This window comes from Pogona vitticeps, chromosome 5 (genome assembly GCF_051106095.1).
Source record: "Pogona vitticeps strain Pit_001003342236 chromosome 5, PviZW2.1, whole genome shotgun sequence".
In the NCBI taxonomy this organism is placed as follows: Eukaryota; Metazoa; Chordata; class Lepidosauria; order Squamata; family Agamidae; genus Pogona; species Pogona vitticeps.
In genome coordinates, this window is record NC_135787.1 from 151,207,775 (window position 1) to 151,227,163 (window position 19,389).

At 39.2% G+C, this 19,389-nt stretch overlaps 1 protein-coding gene across 2 annotated transcripts in view; it reads left to right on the top strand.

The window, feature by feature from the left end:
* TMTC2 (transmembrane O-mannosyltransferase targeting cadherins 2) overlaps positions 1-19,389 on the top strand; it is a 205,644-nt gene that overhangs the window by 154,722 nt on the left and 31,533 nt on the right. For both annotated transcript variants that reach the window (XM_020777798.3, XM_073000306.2), the window contains one exon: positions 7,329-7,450. In XM_020777798.3, the coding sequence (XP_020633457.3) occupies positions 7,329-7,450 (122 nt within the window). The remainder of the gene's footprint in view (positions 1-7,328; positions 7,451-19,389) is intronic.

Genomic DNA, 19,389 nt, shown 5'->3' on the forward strand with positions numbered 1-19,389 from the left:
TCACACACATACTAGAGTTCATGACCATAACTGTTCTCATTGGAGTAATTCTGAGAGTTCTAGTCCAACCCCTCCCCCTTTTCACTTTTCAAATTCTGGTGAACTGGGTCAAATTATAAGGCCCCTGGCCTTTTAAATCTTTTTTGTGTTTTTTAGAAGTGTAGCAGCATTGATGGTTCCTAGCACTTAAAGCACTCTCTGAGTGGTTCACAAGTTAATTATGCAAGCTACACATCCCCCCACCCAGCAACCTGGGTACTCAGTTTACCAATCTCAGAAGAATGGAAGGCTGAGTCAGGCTTGAGCTGGCTACCTAAATCTGCTGGGATTGAACACAGGTTGTGAGCAGAGTATTGACTGCAATACTACAGCTTAACCACTGTGCCACAAGGCTCTTTACATCACACTAATCTAACACAAATAACCCAGTTCCTCCATACTGAATTCTGTGTTCTCATTTGACTTGTGGTTGGTTCATGCTCTTTAGGTAAACATCATTCAGAACTCCTATGTGGTAAAATGTTTGTTCTCTCCCTTGTTGAAATTGATTAACTTTAGATTTCATTGTGTGCCTCAGTGTTCAATGTTGAATCTTCTAAATTGCCTTAAAAAAATTCCAGTGAAGCCAATTAACTAAGCTCAGTGTTGATTGGATATTTGGGTCCATAAGGAGCCATTCAACCAAAATAAATGAAAATTGACTCTGTTAACACACACAAATCAGATCAGGTAGACAGGAATTCTCAGAGCGTTCCATTAAATGAAAAGGTATATTTGAGTTAGACAACCCGCATTATGGAATGACCTGCCAGCAGAGGTGCTCCTAACACTCAGAAAATCAATTGAAACACATCTCTTCAGAGAAACTTTTCAAGATATCCTCCCCATGTGATACTGTAGCTTATTATGTTGTTATATTTTAATTTCGTTTTCTGACTGCTGTTGCCACTGGGGATTTTTCACTTTTTCTTTCGTTCTTTGCTGAGAGGTTTCTTTGGTGGAGGGCTGGGTGTTTTTATGTGTTTCATGTGTGTACGCCATCCAGAGTAGTGGCATGCCACTAGATGTGAGGGATAACATTCAATTAAATAAATAAATCACTGCATAAATGTAATTTTTTGAATGAATTATAGGATTATATATATATATTTAGTTTATTATTTATGTACATATGCTAGAGCCAAACGATCTATTAGCTTGCCTAAGTAGTTCTTGCCTCAAGTGCATGGTTTTCTTTGTAAGTGCTAAGGAAAGAATTTATGATTTTTAATATCAGAATACTGGGGGGAGGGGCAAAGATTTCTGTGAAAGTCCAGAAATACATTTGTATGCCATTCTCTTGCCTCTCTAGACTCTGGAATCCCACTTCAGGAGAGTCCTTTTTGCTTTCCTCCAGAATTATTGTATTCTCACAACTAACCCAGCCAGTTCAAAACTGGAAGGTAGCTCCACTTGTTCGTTTTCAAAATCCCATAATGGTCGTTTTTCTGTATTCAGTAAATCTCATATTTCATTAAATAAAGCAGTACCGGAAATCATTCTTCAGTTATTTTGTTCTTTGCTGCTCATATTGTTTTTAGCTTGCCTGATAGAACATGTCTTTGTTGAGATAAGACAAGAGAGACTTGTGGCATCTTAAGGAATGACAGGTTCATTTCTTCATATGTATAAACACACTTGGATTTCCCCTGAATTGCAAGGATATATAGCCATAGAATGGAGAATGGGACTTAAACACTGAGGCAGGGAGAAAAGTGAAATTCCAAAGATGTGACCTGTGGTCATGTTGTTAGCAGAAACATTGTTGAATCAAAAATTAATTAAAAATGAACCTTTATTATTATTTTCAGTATTTAAGGATGGAAATGAAAAAATTATTCAATAAAGACCTAATTGCACATCTTATTGGTGCAGCAAGAGTTGAAATTGCACAAAATTGAAGAAATGCTCAAGATCTTTCAGTAAAAAAAATTTGAGAACAGAATCTGGCAAATGGTCCTGATGGAAAAGATGACCAATCAAATGAAATATATAGAGGGGAAATAAAGCAGAATAAATGTATGAAAACCTGGCAACCGTTATTAACATATGGATTTAGCTCAGGAAAAGAAGAATGTGATATGGGAAGTAATTTGGATTGCTGGCATGTAATATTTTAAAAGAATTAATTATGTTAAAATATGAACTAGTGGGTACATAAAGCAAAAGCAAAAGAGTGCTGCTTATATACCGCCCCATAGCACTTCAAGCACCCTCTGGGCAGTTTATAAGTTAATTATGCAGGCTACACATTCCCCCCCCCCCCACGAGCTGGGTACTCATTTTACTGACCTCAGAAGGATAGAAGGCTGAGTCAGCCTTGAGCTGGCTACCTGGGATTGAACCCTGGCTCGTGAGCACAGTTTTGAAAGACAGTCCACTGAAAGAATATATAAGTAATATGATAATATTGTACTACAATTCTAACTGGCATAAAATTAAATTTAAAAAAATTGTTAGCAGAAGAAACCCACAACTGTTGTTGCTGATGACATATGCATCCTGGCCTTTAATGAGTCAATCACCATGTATAGTATGGTTTTTAAAGAATAGATTTTTGAAAAGTATCCTTTTCAAGTAACAGACAAAATGTCTAGAGAGTCAAAGATTCTTCCACTGGTTTTTAAATATTGCATTTCTGATATAGATTTGTATCGATTTATTTTGTGCATATAGAGTCTGGCCTTGTATTGGAGTGTATCAGATTGGAAAAATAAGCAGTTGAATGATGCCCTGATGTCCTGGACAAGAGTAGATATGAGCATAAAGTCAACATACTCTGGTCCTTCTGTTTGTATTTTTTAAGCCTATTATTGTTAGAGAGGAGCTGTTTTATTGTTGTTATATATGCCTTCAAATCAGAACCAACTTGTAGGAATTCTAACAGGGCTTTCCGAGTAAGTGAGATAAGGATTGGTTTTATCAGCCCTCCTCCCCCAAAATCTGGTGAGCTTCCATGACTGAGGAGGGATTTAAACCCAGGCCTCTTGAATCATAGTTTGTTGCTTTATGCACTGCACCACACTGGGTATCCCTATGCAGCTGATTTAGGGTGTGTGGATTGTCTGTATATCCCTACCATCAAAGGCCTGTGAGGGAAAATTTTCATTCTCCACTATAGCTCAATAATGCACTGTATCTCAGTAATGATACATTTGAGTAATTTTAGTTGACAGTTGCAGATGAGAGTGAGTGCTGTTTTGTCACTTTTTCCCACAACACAAGTTTAATATTTTTGTTTTTCACTTTGTAGCATAAGTCAAGTGGTTTGAGAAATTACCTACCTGATGAAAATCCTCTTTCAGAGTCTGATTTAGTGTTGTGGTCTGAGTGGAAGTTAAAAGCAGATTGAGTATGTGTAGCCGTCAGCAGGTTTCTGATACAAGGTGGTGTTTATATGTCCACTACTGCACAATAAAGGGATGTGGTGGTGCTGTGGGTTAAACCGCAGAGCCTCTGGGCTGCAAGGTCATAAGACCAGCAGTTCAAATTCACGCAACGGAGGTAGCTCCCGTCACTTGTCCCAGCTCCTGCCAACCTAGCAGTTCGAAAGTATGTAAATGCAAGTAGATAAATAGGTACCACTACAGTGGGAGGGTAACAGCATTCCATGTCTAGTCACACTGGCCAAGTGACCGCAGAAACTGCCTACAGACACTGGCTCTATGGCTTGGAAACAGGGATGAGCACCGCCCCCTAGAGTCGGACACGACTGGACAAATTGTCAGGGGAACCTTTACAGTTACCTTACTGCACAATAGTGACCACAAAGTGAATGTGTTGTGTCTACACTATGCTCAGGTTCAAGTGTGATTTATTGTTACTGAAGTTTTCATGGAACTTCTCAAATGCCTCTTGTCCATGAATTCAGATTGCAAAGATGTTTTCAGGCCACTCAGTCAAAGAAGAGTCTTTTGTTGTTCAGAACAAGAAAACCATTATCCAGATGCGGCCATGAAGACATTGATGTATTGTAGGACCATGAAACTACCTATGGCAGTACTTTTGGTTTGAAGAAACTTGTTCTCACCAAAACTAAAGTAATGTGGTTAAAGGAAGCATGGTAATCTTGGAAAACCACATTCACTGGCTTATTGTGCTGTAGAACCATCTTGGACAATATTCATTATGGCTTGTAGTTCATCTTTCTGGGGAATGTTGGTGGCATGAGAAGGAAGGAAGGAAGGAGATGGTCAATTGGTAGCTATTTGCAAAGCTTAACAATGCAGGTTTTTTTTTCTTTTACTCTGTAAAGAATGCTTAAATGATTTATTAATAAACCATTTAAACAGGCATGCTTTCCTCTTGCACTTACCTTCAGTGCAACAAAAGTGTGACTTTATAAGGTGCAAATAGTCATTTTAAGTGTTCTGTGGGCTACATGTCATTTTTATTTCATGACAACATTTTTTGTGGAATATTTACATTTTTACTGCATATGCTTGAAGCTAACCTTGAGACATAAGGCATTCTATTAACTGGGAATAAAATTAGACTTTAAAGGCATAGGCTTTAAAATCTGGAATGGAACACTTGCATCACCATTTAGGTTATGTAAATCCATATTCCATTAGAATTTCCCTCCCCCCACTGAGAAATACAATAAAATATAAGTTGTCCTCTTAAATACTAAAATGACATTTAATTAGTATGCTAAACAAGGTGTCTCGTTGTAGCTGCTGCTTGAATATATTAATTATATGAAATGTAACAAATTTTTCACTTCATGTGACAATTTATGTCGGGTATAATTAAGACTTCGGTGTTCTCTTGAGGAATAAATGAATTTCCTGTTGCAAGCCCCCCCCCCATTTTTTTAATGTCATGATTTAACTGCTGTACAGTTTCCATCACATACTCTAGAGATATTTTATTAGAAGTCATTTGATTTCTCTTGGGGCAGCAGTTGAAGTCTGACAATTGATCTTTCTCTGTTATGTGTATCACTTAAAGATCAAAGCTATCATTAATCTCAATACTTTTGTTGATTCAAAGGAAGTTCAAAGCACTATTAAATTGACTGTTCCTATCTTTGTACTTAGATATGAAATTGTGGATACTAAAATTATGGGGGAAAGTATTGATCCACATGGAATGCTAACAATCCTTTCTGCATGGTTTTATTCACATCTAGGTTTGTTTTCTTGGTTAGAAATGGAGCTTTTTTCACAATAAGCTACTATACATTTTCTCTGGCAGTTATCTGGGGCTATATCTCCTGCTTCAAAAGCTAAAATCCCCATTACTGACCGTTTGGGAGAGGATGTAAGGAACTGGATTCAGTATTCAAACTGCATGGACCTGAATCTGCAGAGGTGTAAGAACCAAGCTGTCCTCCCAGATTTATGTGGTCCCCTACAGATTTGGGGGGGCTATACTCCACTAATTCTGAACATCCCATGTATATCTGAAACAGCCTTAAGTCAAAGATATCCTGTCTGTTTAAAAAATCCTCTGGTTTATGTATGTGGGATATTGTGCTTCTCTAATCATGATTTGGAATGCCAAGAAATGCTTCACAATATCATTGCCAAAAGAAAAAAGGGTGCCAAACATTAGATATCAAAGAGTATGACATGTATTTTGTATCCTGAACTTATTTTCTTACATAAGACTGTGAGCTTCCTTGTAATTAAGTAGTCATTCCTCCTATTCAACCATTGTCCCCAACCAAAAACAAAAGTATGGGAGAAGCCTTCATTATTTGACTGTTAACACACAAAAAATGAAGGTTAGTAGCTCTGATGTTGAAATAACTTGAGAAAATAGATGAAAATAAATCAAGTGTGCTAGGATTAGGTTAGAAGTTAGAAGACCAGATGAGATCCCAAGCCACACTACATCCTATTTCTAATTGCCCCCAAATTTGGAACTCCTTCAATCAAAAGGCTGCAATTAAGGCAACAGAGTTGGTATAACACACCCCTTTGCATTTAGATAAAATTATGTGCTGCATTTTCCCTAGTTTACCATGCTATATAATCGAGCTGCCTGAAAGAGGAAAAGATTTTGTACCACAAAGGGATTAGTGTATATATATTTGTTTAGCTGGAGCTCTCCTAACAAAATTCAATATTCTTGTATTTCCAGGAAGTTAGGGTTTTTCCTTCCCAGCACAATTCATGTATGTCCTATTCTTTCTGGGGCACAAGGAAGTCATTCCTGAAGAAAAGTTCTTGATGTAAAAACATCTTTATCAGTTATTTCTAAATAAGTGGCAAGATTGCTTTTGATGAGAGGTAATTTAGCATGTGGTAGAAAAGCAAGTTGTGCAGCATTTGGATGAAGTGTTATTTCATGCGCCCTTTCAGTTAATGGTTTTTATTTGCTTATGGAACTGAAACTGTTTTAATCACCCTTCACACATATACATTTCATGATGGGGGTGGTGAGGCACTTCTCCATCCTGGCCCATGAAACTCATCTGACTTTGAGGATGAACCAGTTGTCTGGAAACTGGTGGGGTGTTCTCTCCTACTGAATATGTTGCACATCTTAGTGCAGAGGTTCTCAACGTTGGGTAACCCAGGTGTGCTTGGACTGCAATTCCCAGAAACTACGGCCAGCACAGCTGGTGATGAAGGCTTCTGGAAACTGCAATCCAGAAAGATCTGGGTTACCAATCGTTGGGAACCATTGTGGCTAATATGAGATACACAAGGTGAGACACACAGTTCTCAACAGTTGGCAGGACAGTCAAGTTTTTGCTTTTGTGTGTCTTCTTCTTTTCTCTGTTTCTTTCCTTTCTAACTCTCAACCTCCATCTCTGTCACCAGATATCTTAACCATGGAGCCTGCAGGTCTACTCCTTTCCTTTCCTTTCTTTTCCAGATGGAGCCAACAGCTTGTTGGTGTATTAGTTATATGGCATTCCTCTGAGCTCATTTGTGTTGCCAGTGCTTTTTAATATCAAAGGACGATGCTATGAGCTGATCCAGAAAAGTGGAGCTATGTGTCATTAATATGCTGATAACAGACACTTCTGTGCATGATTAACTAAGCATTTATGATAATTTGTCTGTAAGCGGGGCATAAAAAATAAGAAGGTAAAAGCTTACCTTTCCAAAGTAGAACTTTCACTGCTTCCATTATGAATGTTGTAGAGTTCTTTATTTCTGTTTAATTTTTGTTCTAAATTTTCTTGTAAGTTGTTTCAGGCATTAGATCAATGGGATATAAATATTTTTAATAAATGTGTTACATGATTAAATCTTATCAAAATAACTTAATATCTTGTTTCCATCATTAATATTTCAAGTTGTCTAACTGTCTGCCATTCTACTATGCAGGAGAAGCCTACATGAGACTCAGCAGATTACTAGAAGCAGAACATTGGTATGTTGAATCACTGCGTTCCAAAACAGACCACATCCCAGCTCATCTCACTTATGGGAAACTCCTGGCTTTAACTGTGAGTTAAATCTTCATGAGAATGACAGTAGTAACTGGGCAGGGTGGGGTGAGTGAATAGTCTCTGTCAACATTCTAATAAAAATGATACCTATGTATATATTTAATATTTGTTGGTGCAGTTCTGCTGGTGTAAACCATATTGGGGCATTGGAAATATTCAATTAAATACATTTAAAGTTTTCTGTTGCTCCATTTCAGCCTCTGGGGCTCCCTAGGGCTCCCCTTTCTCCTGCAGAAGACTTTTTAAAAGTGAAAACTAATTGTCAGATCACTACTGCCAGGATCAGGACCTGTCCTTCATGTGAAACTCAGGGTGCAACTACATGGTGAAGTACTGCAGGATTTCTCCCCTTATTGTGTTTAGTCGTTTAGTCGTGTCCGACTCTTCGTGACCCCATGGACCAGAGCACGCCAGGCCCTCCTGTCTTCTACTGCCTCCCGGAGTTGTGTCAGGTTCATGTTGGTTGCTTCGCAGACACTGTCCAGCCATCTCATCCTCGGTCGTCCCCTTCTCCTCTTGCCATCACACCTTCCCAACATCAAGGTTTTTTCCAAGGACTCTTTTCTTCTCATGAGATGGCCAAAGTACTGGAGCCTCAGCTTCAGGATCTGTCCTTCAAGTGAGCATTCAGGGTTGATTTCCTTTAGAACTGATAGGTTTGTTCTCCTTGCAGTCCAGGGGATTCTCAAGAGCCTCCTCCAGCACCACAATTCAAAGGCATCAATTCTTCGGCGGTCTGCTTTCTTTATAGTCCAGCTCTCACTTCCATACATCACGACAGGAAAAACCATAGCTTTGACTATTCGGACTTATGTTGGCAAGGTGATGTCTCTGCTTTTCAAGATGCTGTCAAGATTTGTCATCGCTTTCCTCCCAAGAAGAAGGCGCCTTTTAATTTCAGGGCTGCTGTCTCCATCTGCAGTGATCATGGAGCCCAGGAAGATAAAATTTGACACTGCCTCTCCCCTTATTAAACTTGTGAATTAGAAGTATTTTTACTGAGCACATGATACAAAGGCTGATTCAAATTGGTCCAACCTTTTTTTGCTCCAAAGTGGGTTTCCCCCCCTCTATAACTGGGAGACTTCTATATTTTCAATTTGAAAATTTTGAACAGGCTTTTTCCCTTGATACATTCTAGTGAAGAGGAGTATATTTCTGTAGGTAATATTTCAGTGACCTAAGGAGTTGTGATGTTTTGTTTAGGACTGGGGGAACATGCCCCCGCATTCTTTTCTCTCCCCAGATTGCCCTCCTAATTTTTAAGGTTTTAGACAAATTCTTACATATATGAGGTTAGCACTATAACATCCTTTCACCTTATTGCTGGGTCCCCATTTTTTCCCCACATTTATGCACCGTAAAAAGATCAGTAGAAGCAGGAACAGAGATGGTAGGAAGGATCAGCAGAGGTGAGACCAGAGGAAAAATGGAAAGAAGGGAGGGCTGTAGCCTGGAATATGAATTACATCACATCCAGTATGGACAGTGAACTCCTAAATCAGCCTGCAGCCCCTGTGTTTCCAGAGAAAGTTAAGCCAGTTTTGCACAACAATATTCTAGATTTTTTATTTAACCTTATTTATTTTATCACATTTTGAAAATTCTGTGTTCTAGAATGCTAATTCAGTTAGATAGTCTACTACAAGATTATGTTTTCTGTTGTATATGGTCGGCCAGGTGGCAGAATGAGAGCATGTAATGAAATAAATCCAATCCATGCTGTAGGCTTGTACAAATGGTTAGTGAGATTCTAATTGTCCTGCTTAGAGACATAAGAAGTATTCCACAACCTACATAATATTATAAATTCATATGTAAAAATTATAATTCCGGACGATATATTTTTCCAGAAAACATAAGAACAGGAAAATATAGTGTTAAGGCATATGAACAGTCACTCTGTTATCTGAATTATTGGAAAGCAGCCAGTTTGGGATTAAAGCCTCTATTTTCATTTTATTTTATTTTTTCAGAAACTTGATTTGAAGGTACCTTGTGTTGTGTTCATGCTGTTCTGAATTCCTTAAAATCTCGAAGACTAGTTTGGGTGAACTGGTTAAAAGCAAGAACAAAAGGCATGTTGTGGCACCTTAAAGATTAATATTTTTACTGTGGCATATGAAGTAAACTGCAGTCCACATACGCTTAAGTTCTAATGAAATTGCTAACCTTTAAGAGGCCACATGACCTTTTTTGCCCCTTACTACTGGCTAATGCAGCTTTCTCTGTGGAAACAACTTGTGGTCAATCTCTGTTAAAATTCATGACCCTCTGAATATAGTTTGTCAACTCGTCGTCGTTTAGTCATTTAGTCATTTAGTCATGTCCGACTCTTCGTGACCCCATGGACCAGAGCATGCCAGGCCCTCCTATCTTCCACTGCCTCCCGGAGTTGTGTTAAATTCATGTTGGTTGCTTCGCAGACACTGTCCAACCATCTCATCCTCTGTCGTCCCCTTCTCCTCTTGCCTTCACACTTTCCCAACATCAAGGTCTTTTCCAAGGAGTCTTCTCTTCTCATGAGATGGCCAAAGTATTGGAGCCTCAGCTTCAGGATCTGTCCTTCCAGTGAGCACTCAGGTTTGATTTCCTTTAGAATGGATAGGTTTGTTCTCCTTGCAGTCCAGGGGACTCTCAAGAGCCTCCTCCAGTACCACAGTTCAAAAGCATCAATTCTTCGGCAGTCTGCTTTCACTGCCTCCATATCTTCCCCTTCTATTTTCCAGGAGGTGATGGGACCAGTGGCCATGATCTAATTTTTTTTTTGATGTTGAGTTTCAAACCGTTTTTTGCACTCTCCTCTTTCACCCTCATTACCAGGTTCTTCAATTACTCCTCACTTTCTGCCATCAGAGTGGTATAATCTGCATATCAGAGGTTGTTGATATTTCTTCCAGCAATCTTAATTCCAGTTTGGGATTCCTCCAGTCCAGCCTTTCGCATGATGTATTCTGCATATAAGTTAAATAAGCCGGGGGACAATATACAGCCTTGTCGTACTCCTTTCCCAATTTTGAACCAATCAGTTGTTCCATATCCAGTTCTAACTGTTGCTTCCTGTCCCACATATAGGTTTCTCAGGAGATGGATAAGGTGGTCAGGCACGCCCATTTCTTTGAGGACTTGCCATAGTTTGCTGTGGTCCGCACAGTCAAAGGCTTTTGCATAGTCAATGAAGCAGAAGTAGATATTTTTCTGGAACTCTCTGGCTTTCTCCATAATCCAGCACATGTTAGCAATTTGGTCTCTAGTTCCTCTGCCCCTTCAAAATCCAGCTTGTACTTCTGGGAGTTCTCAGTCCACATACTGCTGAAGCCTACCTTGTAGGATTTTGAGCATAACCTTGCTAGCGTGTGAAATGAGTGCAATTGTACGGTAATTGGGCCATTCTTTGGCACTGCCCTTCTTTGGGATTGGGATGTAGACTGATCTTTTCCAGTCCTCTGGCCACTGGTGAGTTTTCCAAACTTGCTGGCATATTGAATGTAGCACCTTAACAGCGTCATCTTTTAAGATTTTAAATAGTTCAACTGGAATGCCATCACCTCCACTGGCCTTGTTGTTAGCCAGGCTTTCTAAGGCCCACTTGACTTCACTCTCCAGGATGTCTGGCTCAAGGTCAGCAACTACATTGTCTGGGTTGTCCGGGATATCCACATCTTTCTGGTATAATTCCTCTGTGTATTCTTGCCACCTCTTGTTGATGTCTTCTGCTTCTGTTAGGTCCCTCCCATTTTTGTCCTTTATCATGGCCATCTTTGCACAAAATGTTCCTCTAATATCTCCAATTTTCCTGAACAGATCTCTGGTTTTTCCTTTTCTGTTATTTTCCTCTATTTCTTTGCATTGTTCATTTAAGAAGGCCCTCTTGTCTCTCCTTGCTATTCTTTGGAAGTCTGCATTTAATTTTCTGTAACTTCCCCTGTCTCCCTTACATTTTGTTTCTCTTCTCTGCTCTTTCTAAGCCCTCATTGGCTTTTTTGCATTTCCTTCTCTTTTGGATGGTTTTTGTTGCTGCCTCCTGTACAGTGTTACGAGCCTCTATCCAACGTTCTTCAGGTATTCTGTCCACCAAATCTAGTTCCTTAAATCTGTTCTTTATTTCCATTGTGTATTCATAAAGGATTTAGTTTAGATTATACCTGAGTAGCCCAGTGGTTTTTTCTACTCTCTTCAGTTTAAGCTTGAATTTTGCTATGAGGAGCTGATGATCAGAGCCGCAATCAGCTCCAGGTCTTGTTTTTGCTGACTGTAGAGAGCTTCTCCATCTTTGGCTGCAGAGAATATAATCAATCTGATTTCGATATTGCCCATCTGGTGATTTCCATGTATAGAGTCGCCTCTTGTGTTGTTGGAAAAGAGTGTTTGTGATGACCAGCTTGTTCTCTTGACAAAACTCTATTAGCCTTTGTCCTGCTTCATTCTGAACTCCCAGGCCAAACTTCCCTGTTGTTCCTTTTATTTCTTGACTCCCTACCTTAGCATTCCAATCCCCCAGAATGAGAAGAACATCCTTCTTCGGTGTCAGTTCTAGAAGGTGGTGTAAATCTTCATAAAATTGTTCAATTTCAGTCTCCTCAGCAATGGTGGTTGGTGCATAAACCTGGACTATTGTGATGTTGAAAGTTCTGCCTTGGATTCGTATTGACATCATTCTATCATTTTTGAGATTATATCCCATTACAGCTTTTCCCACTCTTTTGTTGACTATGAGAGCTATTCCATTCCTTCTACAGGATTCTTGCCCACAATAGAAGATATGATAATCATCTGAATTGAATTTGCCATTCCTGTCTATTTTAGTTTACTGATGCCCAGGATGTCGATGTTTATTCTTGCCATCTCCTATTTGACCACCTCCAGCTTCCCAAGGTTCATAGATCTTACATTCCAGGTTCCTATGCAGTATTTTTGTTTGCAGCATTGGACTTTCCTTTCACTTCCAGGCACGTCCACCGCTGGGTGTCCTTTCGGCTTTGGCCCGACCACTTCATTAGCTCTGGAGCTACTTGTACTTCTCCTCCGCTCTTCCTCAGTAGCATGTTGGGCACCTTTCAACCTGAAGGGCCCATCTTCCAGCGTCATATCTTTTAGCCTTTTGTTTCTGATCATGGGACGTTCTTGGCAAAGATACTGGAGTGACATTGCCAATTCCTACTCCAGGTGGATTGCGTTTAGTCGGAACTCTCCACTATGACCTGTCCGTCTTGGGTGTCCCTGCACAGTATAGCCCATAGCTTCTCTGAGTTACTCAAGCCCCTTCACCATGGCAAGGCAACAATCCATGAACGGGAGTTGGTCAACTAATAAGGCATAAATTTGAGCCACAGCACCAGCCTCTTTTTCTTTCTTTGAACATTTATACTTTCCGAAGTAAGTTTTTTTAAAAGTAATTCTTACTATTACAGTTCTTGTGTTTGCAAAGTTTAATTAAGCTTCTTTGTCAAAGTTTACATGCCCGGGTGCAACCTGGAGTATTTAGAGTACTTAATTATGATTTGATTAAGGCTTGTAGGTGGCCAAGAAAAAAAGCTAACACTTCTACAAAGGTAGTTTTTTATGAAAAGTGGAAATGGCTTTTTTTATATACATATGGCTCAATTTCTAACAACACATTGCAATCTAAAATACATTTCTCTGGATTCAGTTTGATGCTGTGACATTTACCAAGCAATGCTAGCTTCAGATTCTGAAATGTTGTCTTAATTGAACACATAATCTAACTAGCATGTTTTCAGGTCATGAGTTCCAAGCAATTCTCTCAGTGAACGTTTGACGTCCTGTGTGTCACAAGCAGCCCTTACAATAGAGCTAGGACCTTTTCTCTAGCTGTGATTAACCTTTGGCAGAGTACCTGAGTATTAAGATGGACCTGGAGAATTTTATACTCTGAATTATACATTCAGATGGTAACTATATTAATTTACTTCCATTTTGCCTCCATGTCTTTTAAATTACTTCGAAAGATGCAAAGCGCTAAACATCATTTCAGTGTTTTCAGAGCTATTTAATAGAAGGCCACTGGCCATCATGTTCATAATACAGTGGGGTCTTGACTTACGAACGGCCGAGTTACGAACATTTTGACTTACGAACCGCTCTCATAGGAAAATATTGACTTGGCTTACGTACTTAGATTTGAGTTACAAACTGAAAAAAACCTGAAAAAAACCACGTGGGAGGCACGGAAAGTGCAAAATGTGAACTTTCAGTTAACTGTTGGCCAGTGAAAAGGGTGCCTGTCTGCTTCCTCACTCCTCCCAGCGTTTAGAGAGTGGATTGGGAGACAGTCTTCAGACTGCCTGGTACTGTCCTGCCTGGACTGTATTTTCCCTGCCTTCCCTGAACCTTTCTTGACCTAAGAAAAAAAGAAACAAAATATCCCCCTCCAGTAGTCGAAGGCGGAATAGCATCTTCCCATTAGTTTCTATGGACGGAAAAGAGCAGATACGGATCAAATGGTTTTCAGTGCATTCCTATGGGAAATGCAGATTTGACCTGCGAACGTTTTGACTTGAGAACCGCCTTCCAATACGGATTAAGTTCTCAAGTCAAGACCCCACTGTATATGATACAGAATTGAAGTCGAGGGGTGGGGTAAAGCAATGGTGCATAATGAAGTTTATTATATTCGATATTTGTTATGAAAATGCAAGTTTCACAAACTTGCAAGTCCTTTATTTACCATTCCTGTTTTGTTCTACATTGTATTAGAACTGTTTTTTCTAGCCTAATAAATTTATACCCTGATTCCCTTGCAAGATTTCAGAACTGACATGTAAAAACATAAAATACATTGTATAATACATATAGTATAATAAAATAAACTACACAAAAACAAGAATATTACACAAAAATGAGAGTATTGCAGAAGCAAGATAGGGAAGAGAAATCAGTGTTAAACCCCCATAGAAGCTCATAAATAATTAACTGCTGCTGCTTCAGGTTTTTTTCTTTATCAGTCAGATGAGGATGACTGAATAATAAATAAATAGCCACAGGAACGGACTGTTACATTTATATACAACCATTAGCATGTTAGTTTAAAACACCACAGGATGACAGACTTGGAAGAAATACCAAAGTCTAGTCCAACTCTGCTGACATAGGTTTATATTCCCTTCTGTTCCTGATTCCTGTTTGTTATATTGAGTTTAACAAAACTTCCTTTTCTGGACCTGGATATTCTCTTCTGCCCTTTTTTCCTGCTATTCTTTGATACTTCCCTATTTTACATTGCTCTTCTTCTGTCCCCTTTCCTTACACACCATGGAATCATAGAAATGTAGCAGGAAGGTATCCTGAAAAATGTCTATTTCACTACCAGTGTGTGAAATCTACAGCTAAAGTACCAAATCTCTGAATGCAGAGAGTTTTGGAGCATGGCAGTACCTTCTGTTTTCAAGATGCTGACATGTTCATAGAGGACTTTTCAGTATTTGAGAAATGGTAGACTCAAGCTACATAGAGTTTTGAAGTTGTCAACCAGACTTTTGATTTTAATTTGGGAAAGCCATTGAAGCTGTACGTTGCATATAGCTCGTGGCAGTTAGGCACTAGTGTAGCATTTTGGAACCAAAGAGATTTACCAAGGAGTTTTAAAGGACAGCCCTATGTACAGTGCATTGGAGTGGTGTTCCTAGGATATGGATAATCATGGCAGGAAATAGACATTCCAGAGAAATCAGATAGGTAAAGAGTGTAGAAAAGGGATGGGGTGCTTTTCGCTGTTAAACTTCAAAGCACAGGGGTTGCTGAACAATAGATCCTATGACCCTTAGGTAGACTGTTACTGGTGTAAAGTGCAACTCTGAATCTTCTTTATATCTTCCTTTAGTGTCTTTCTCTGTTTCCATATGATGACCTCCTACATGATTTTGAACTCACTTTGCCATCATTTTTCACAAAGTTGTTTATCCAAAATCCGAAAACATGGGTATCTCTATCAGCTGCCAGTTTCTCCTCAATTTAATCATTCTGTAAATTGGCATCTGTCAACTTTGTTTCCTCTGAAATTGGCCACCTGCCAAAAATTATTTCCAAATGTATATTTGCATAGAATTTCCCATCCAATTACAGTGTATTTGTCTGCTTGCTAGAATCTTGTAATTCTAGTTGTGGAACTGACATTTTAACAACATCCTGCAAATATGTGACATTGTTTGTTTATTACTTGGTGGCATGAAGAAAAATTGTAATTAGCACCTTTCAGCCACATAGTTTCAAACTTCTTCCTGGATGTATGGTGGGCAAACACAGAATTGGGAGGGGTTCATGAAAGTCATGAGTGTTGTGATGAAACAGTCAAACTCCGATGAGTCAGTCATTATTTTATCGTTATTAATTTTCGTGTGATCAGGCTTGCAGCTGTATAGAATGATTATGAATACATTTAATGTTTTGTTTTAAAAATGCAAATAGCAATCCTTTGAATAGGAGTGAATGAATATTAAAGGAATCACAACAGGCATAGACAGGAAATTAGCACCAGTATTCCCCATTCAACCGGTAGCTTCTGCTCAGGGGTGTCCCCTCAGGACTGCAGCAAGGTAGGAGAGGTTAAATCACCTTTCCATGTCTGCTGTGGTAATTGGAATTATCACCACCCTGGGGCTGCAATTCACATGTTGTTAACTATCAGCTCCCATTAGCCTAAGCCAGCATAGCCCAAGCCATAAAAAAATGAGAGGAGTTGTGCCCCCCTCAAAATATCTGAAAAAGCAGATCCTTCCTAAGTTGGTACAATGCATTTAAGGACATCTTACCATGTAATTAGCTGGGACAATTAAGTCTTCCTTGCCCCACTTACCTTGTTTAACCAATGAGAGTTAAGTCTCTCTCTCTCTCTCTCTCTCTCTCTCTCTCTCTCTCTCTGGAAAATGTTCATGTTAAGAAATTAATTTGGTGCAGGAAGTAAATTAATTGGTGGCTGGCGGTATATACGAATCTCTCCAAGGGCACTATTCATAGCTGCTTGACAGCATGAACCTCTCCCACTTTGCTGCTTAGAACTGTCCAGTAGCTGATTGTATGCCAGCTGGCCTACCTAGACACACAAAGACACCTTCCAGCTGTCAAGGTATACCAGTGTTAAGTTGGCAGTGGGGACACCAGAAAGTCCAGTAACAGAAGGAGACATGCTCTTGCAGACTCCATCCCTCTTTTCATGCAGATTTTATAGCTTTTTAATCAAAGAAAATGTCAGCCTATTTGAATCAAATGTCACATTTTATTGAATAATTGGATTTTCTTTTTAAAATTATTCCCTGGGTTCCATTATTTCAAAAGTATTTTCGATCAGGAGGCTCGGTGGTATATATCTAGCATTAACCACTGGATTAGCCTCAGGCTGCTAGGATATTGTTCTGGCTCTCCCCAGTTTCCTTGATGGTGATATTTTCCAAGGGCAGTGTTACAAGGATTATTATTCTGCCAGTGAAGGAGCACTGGGTAACGAAGTTTGTTCTTGTAATATGTGCTTTATTTACAAATATAAAGGCATAATAGAAACAAACAGGCACTTCTACAGTAGGTTGCTAGAGAACAATTTGCCAAGCCTTCCCAGGATTACACTCCCCATTTCATCCATTTGCCTCTTTCTCTCTGCTGGTATGGTTGTTTCCCTCACAAACACCAACTTAGTACAGGCTTCAGACCATTATTCGTGCTGGTGAATTACCCACCCATGTTTTTGCTGATTAAAGGAACGTGATGGTTCTTTAAGGCAGTAGTTCTCAGACTTGGATCCCCAGATGTTCTTGAACTGCAGCTTCCCAGAAATCCTGGCCAGCACAGCAAGTGGTAAGGTTTCTGGGAATCAAAGTCCAAGAACATCTGGGGACCCCTGTTGGGGAACCACTGCTTTAAGGCTCCTGGCATTGTGATCCATCATAGTTAGGTAAATAGTGACACCTGCAACAGCTGACATTGGTATTTTAAAAAAAATGATGATTTTCCCTTTGAATTTCTTTTTTTCCACCTGAAGAGAGAAGCACTAAGCCTCTAAGCACTAGATCTCTGGAGTAGCTTTGGCCACTTGTTCCTATTGTTTCCTTCCCTTGTGCATTGCTAAGATGTACAGGGTCACTCTGGAAGTGCCTCCCAGAATTGCTGTATAATGCCTTACAGTATGTTAGAAAACAAAAAATAACTGAGACAAAAATGTGCCCCAACAAATTTTTAGTTGTTGTCATGAGACAGTATAAAACATTGGAACAACAAAAAAAGTTCCATGCCGTCTCTTGGCAAACCATAATTTGGAGAAGGAATGACATGCTGTGGTCACTAGGGGATTAGCTCCATTCAAGAAGGGAACTGGAATTCTTGTTGCTGAAAGGAAAACAAAGTGTACATGGAATGCTACCCCTCCACACACACACACACACACACACACTCCACAGAATATTTGAATTCTCATTGCACTAAAACAAAGCTAACCCAAACCATAATTAACTCAGTGCAATGCCACCCTTCATTAAATATTATTCTAAATATCACTCAATTTAAAAAGGAAAATAATAATAATTCAAATTGACGTATAGCACAATTGAATCTACATGCAATAGGATATAGTCTAAACACACTTGTAGTTGCATCACAGTCCCCCCCCCCTAAAAATGGGGAAAGATTCCTTTCTTCTAGTCCTTCTTTAGGCTTTTGTAATGGACAAAGTAAAAAATTCAGCTGTAAATGAAATTATTACCCCATATTTGTGCTTTCATTCAGGTTTTCCTGAGAGAAGTCAAATTTGCATTATCTGTTTTTTAAAAAGGTACAAGTTTGGTAGATGCCAAAAGTTAAACTGAAATGTCCTAATTCTGTCAAATGACTAGATTTTATGTTGCCTGACAGAAGAGAGAGAGAGAGAGAGAGAGAGAGAGAGAGAGAGAGAGAGAGAGAATCTGTCTCCTTAATAGTATCTTTTTTGGTAAACTCAGAAGCAATAAAGGCTTCTTGGTAGCTATTTAAATTTTGTTGGATACAGTCAAACAATAAACAGGCTAAATGACTGTCATGCTCCGTGAGGTTGCAAAATAGAGGAAGAGAGCTGTTTCAGGGCCCCTGCTGAGAAACCGGCTGCCTTGTCACCTACCTGGAAGTAATTTCTGATACTGCTTCTATCCCAAATAGTAATGATAAGAACTATAACTTTATGACCTAACACTTTCCCTTCTGCTTCATACATACTAGATATACAACTGTTTTACTCCCGATAATTATAATCTGTTATGGGAGACCTTTTGACCTAACAGCAAAATATACCTATTTATTCACCCTGTCAATTACCAAGTACCACAAACTAAAAAGCTTTTACATCTGCTTTTCTGCTAATGTATAGCATTTGCCTATTCATAAAGGTATAGCCCCAATCCCGTTTCATAGTTATGCTGGCAGAAAGACAATGTGTAATTTACTGCAGCAAACTGCTACTAGTTAATAAGTCACTCCATAGATTATTCATTGTGTGTCAGTCAGATGGTTTGACCCGAAATCCAAGAAGTGACTTGTTATGTGGTGGAAGTTTGCCACTGGGAGTTGAGAGTTATTTTCTTGCACTTCCACCAGTGTAACTATGCAACAGGATTTTGGCCATCTATTTATTACACTTGGTTCTTTCTCAAGAAATTGCTTTTCTTGGCAAGGGAGGAGTGATTCAACAGAAAAGAACATTTCATTGAATTTTCATAATATCGGATTCTTTCTCTTATCAAGTAGCCAGGAAAAGTGTGTAAGCATATCCCTTTTAGACATTTGGCCACATCACAGTGTTACAGTCAACACAAAACAGAAATTCTAAAACAGATCATGAAATGTCTTGAGACTGAGGCAGGAAGAGCAGTAGCCTCTTTCACAGGGAGAGACAACTTTCAGGAAATTGGAGTACAAGAGGGTTTTGAGAAGCAGATGATGGAACTCTTGAAAAATATTTGGCA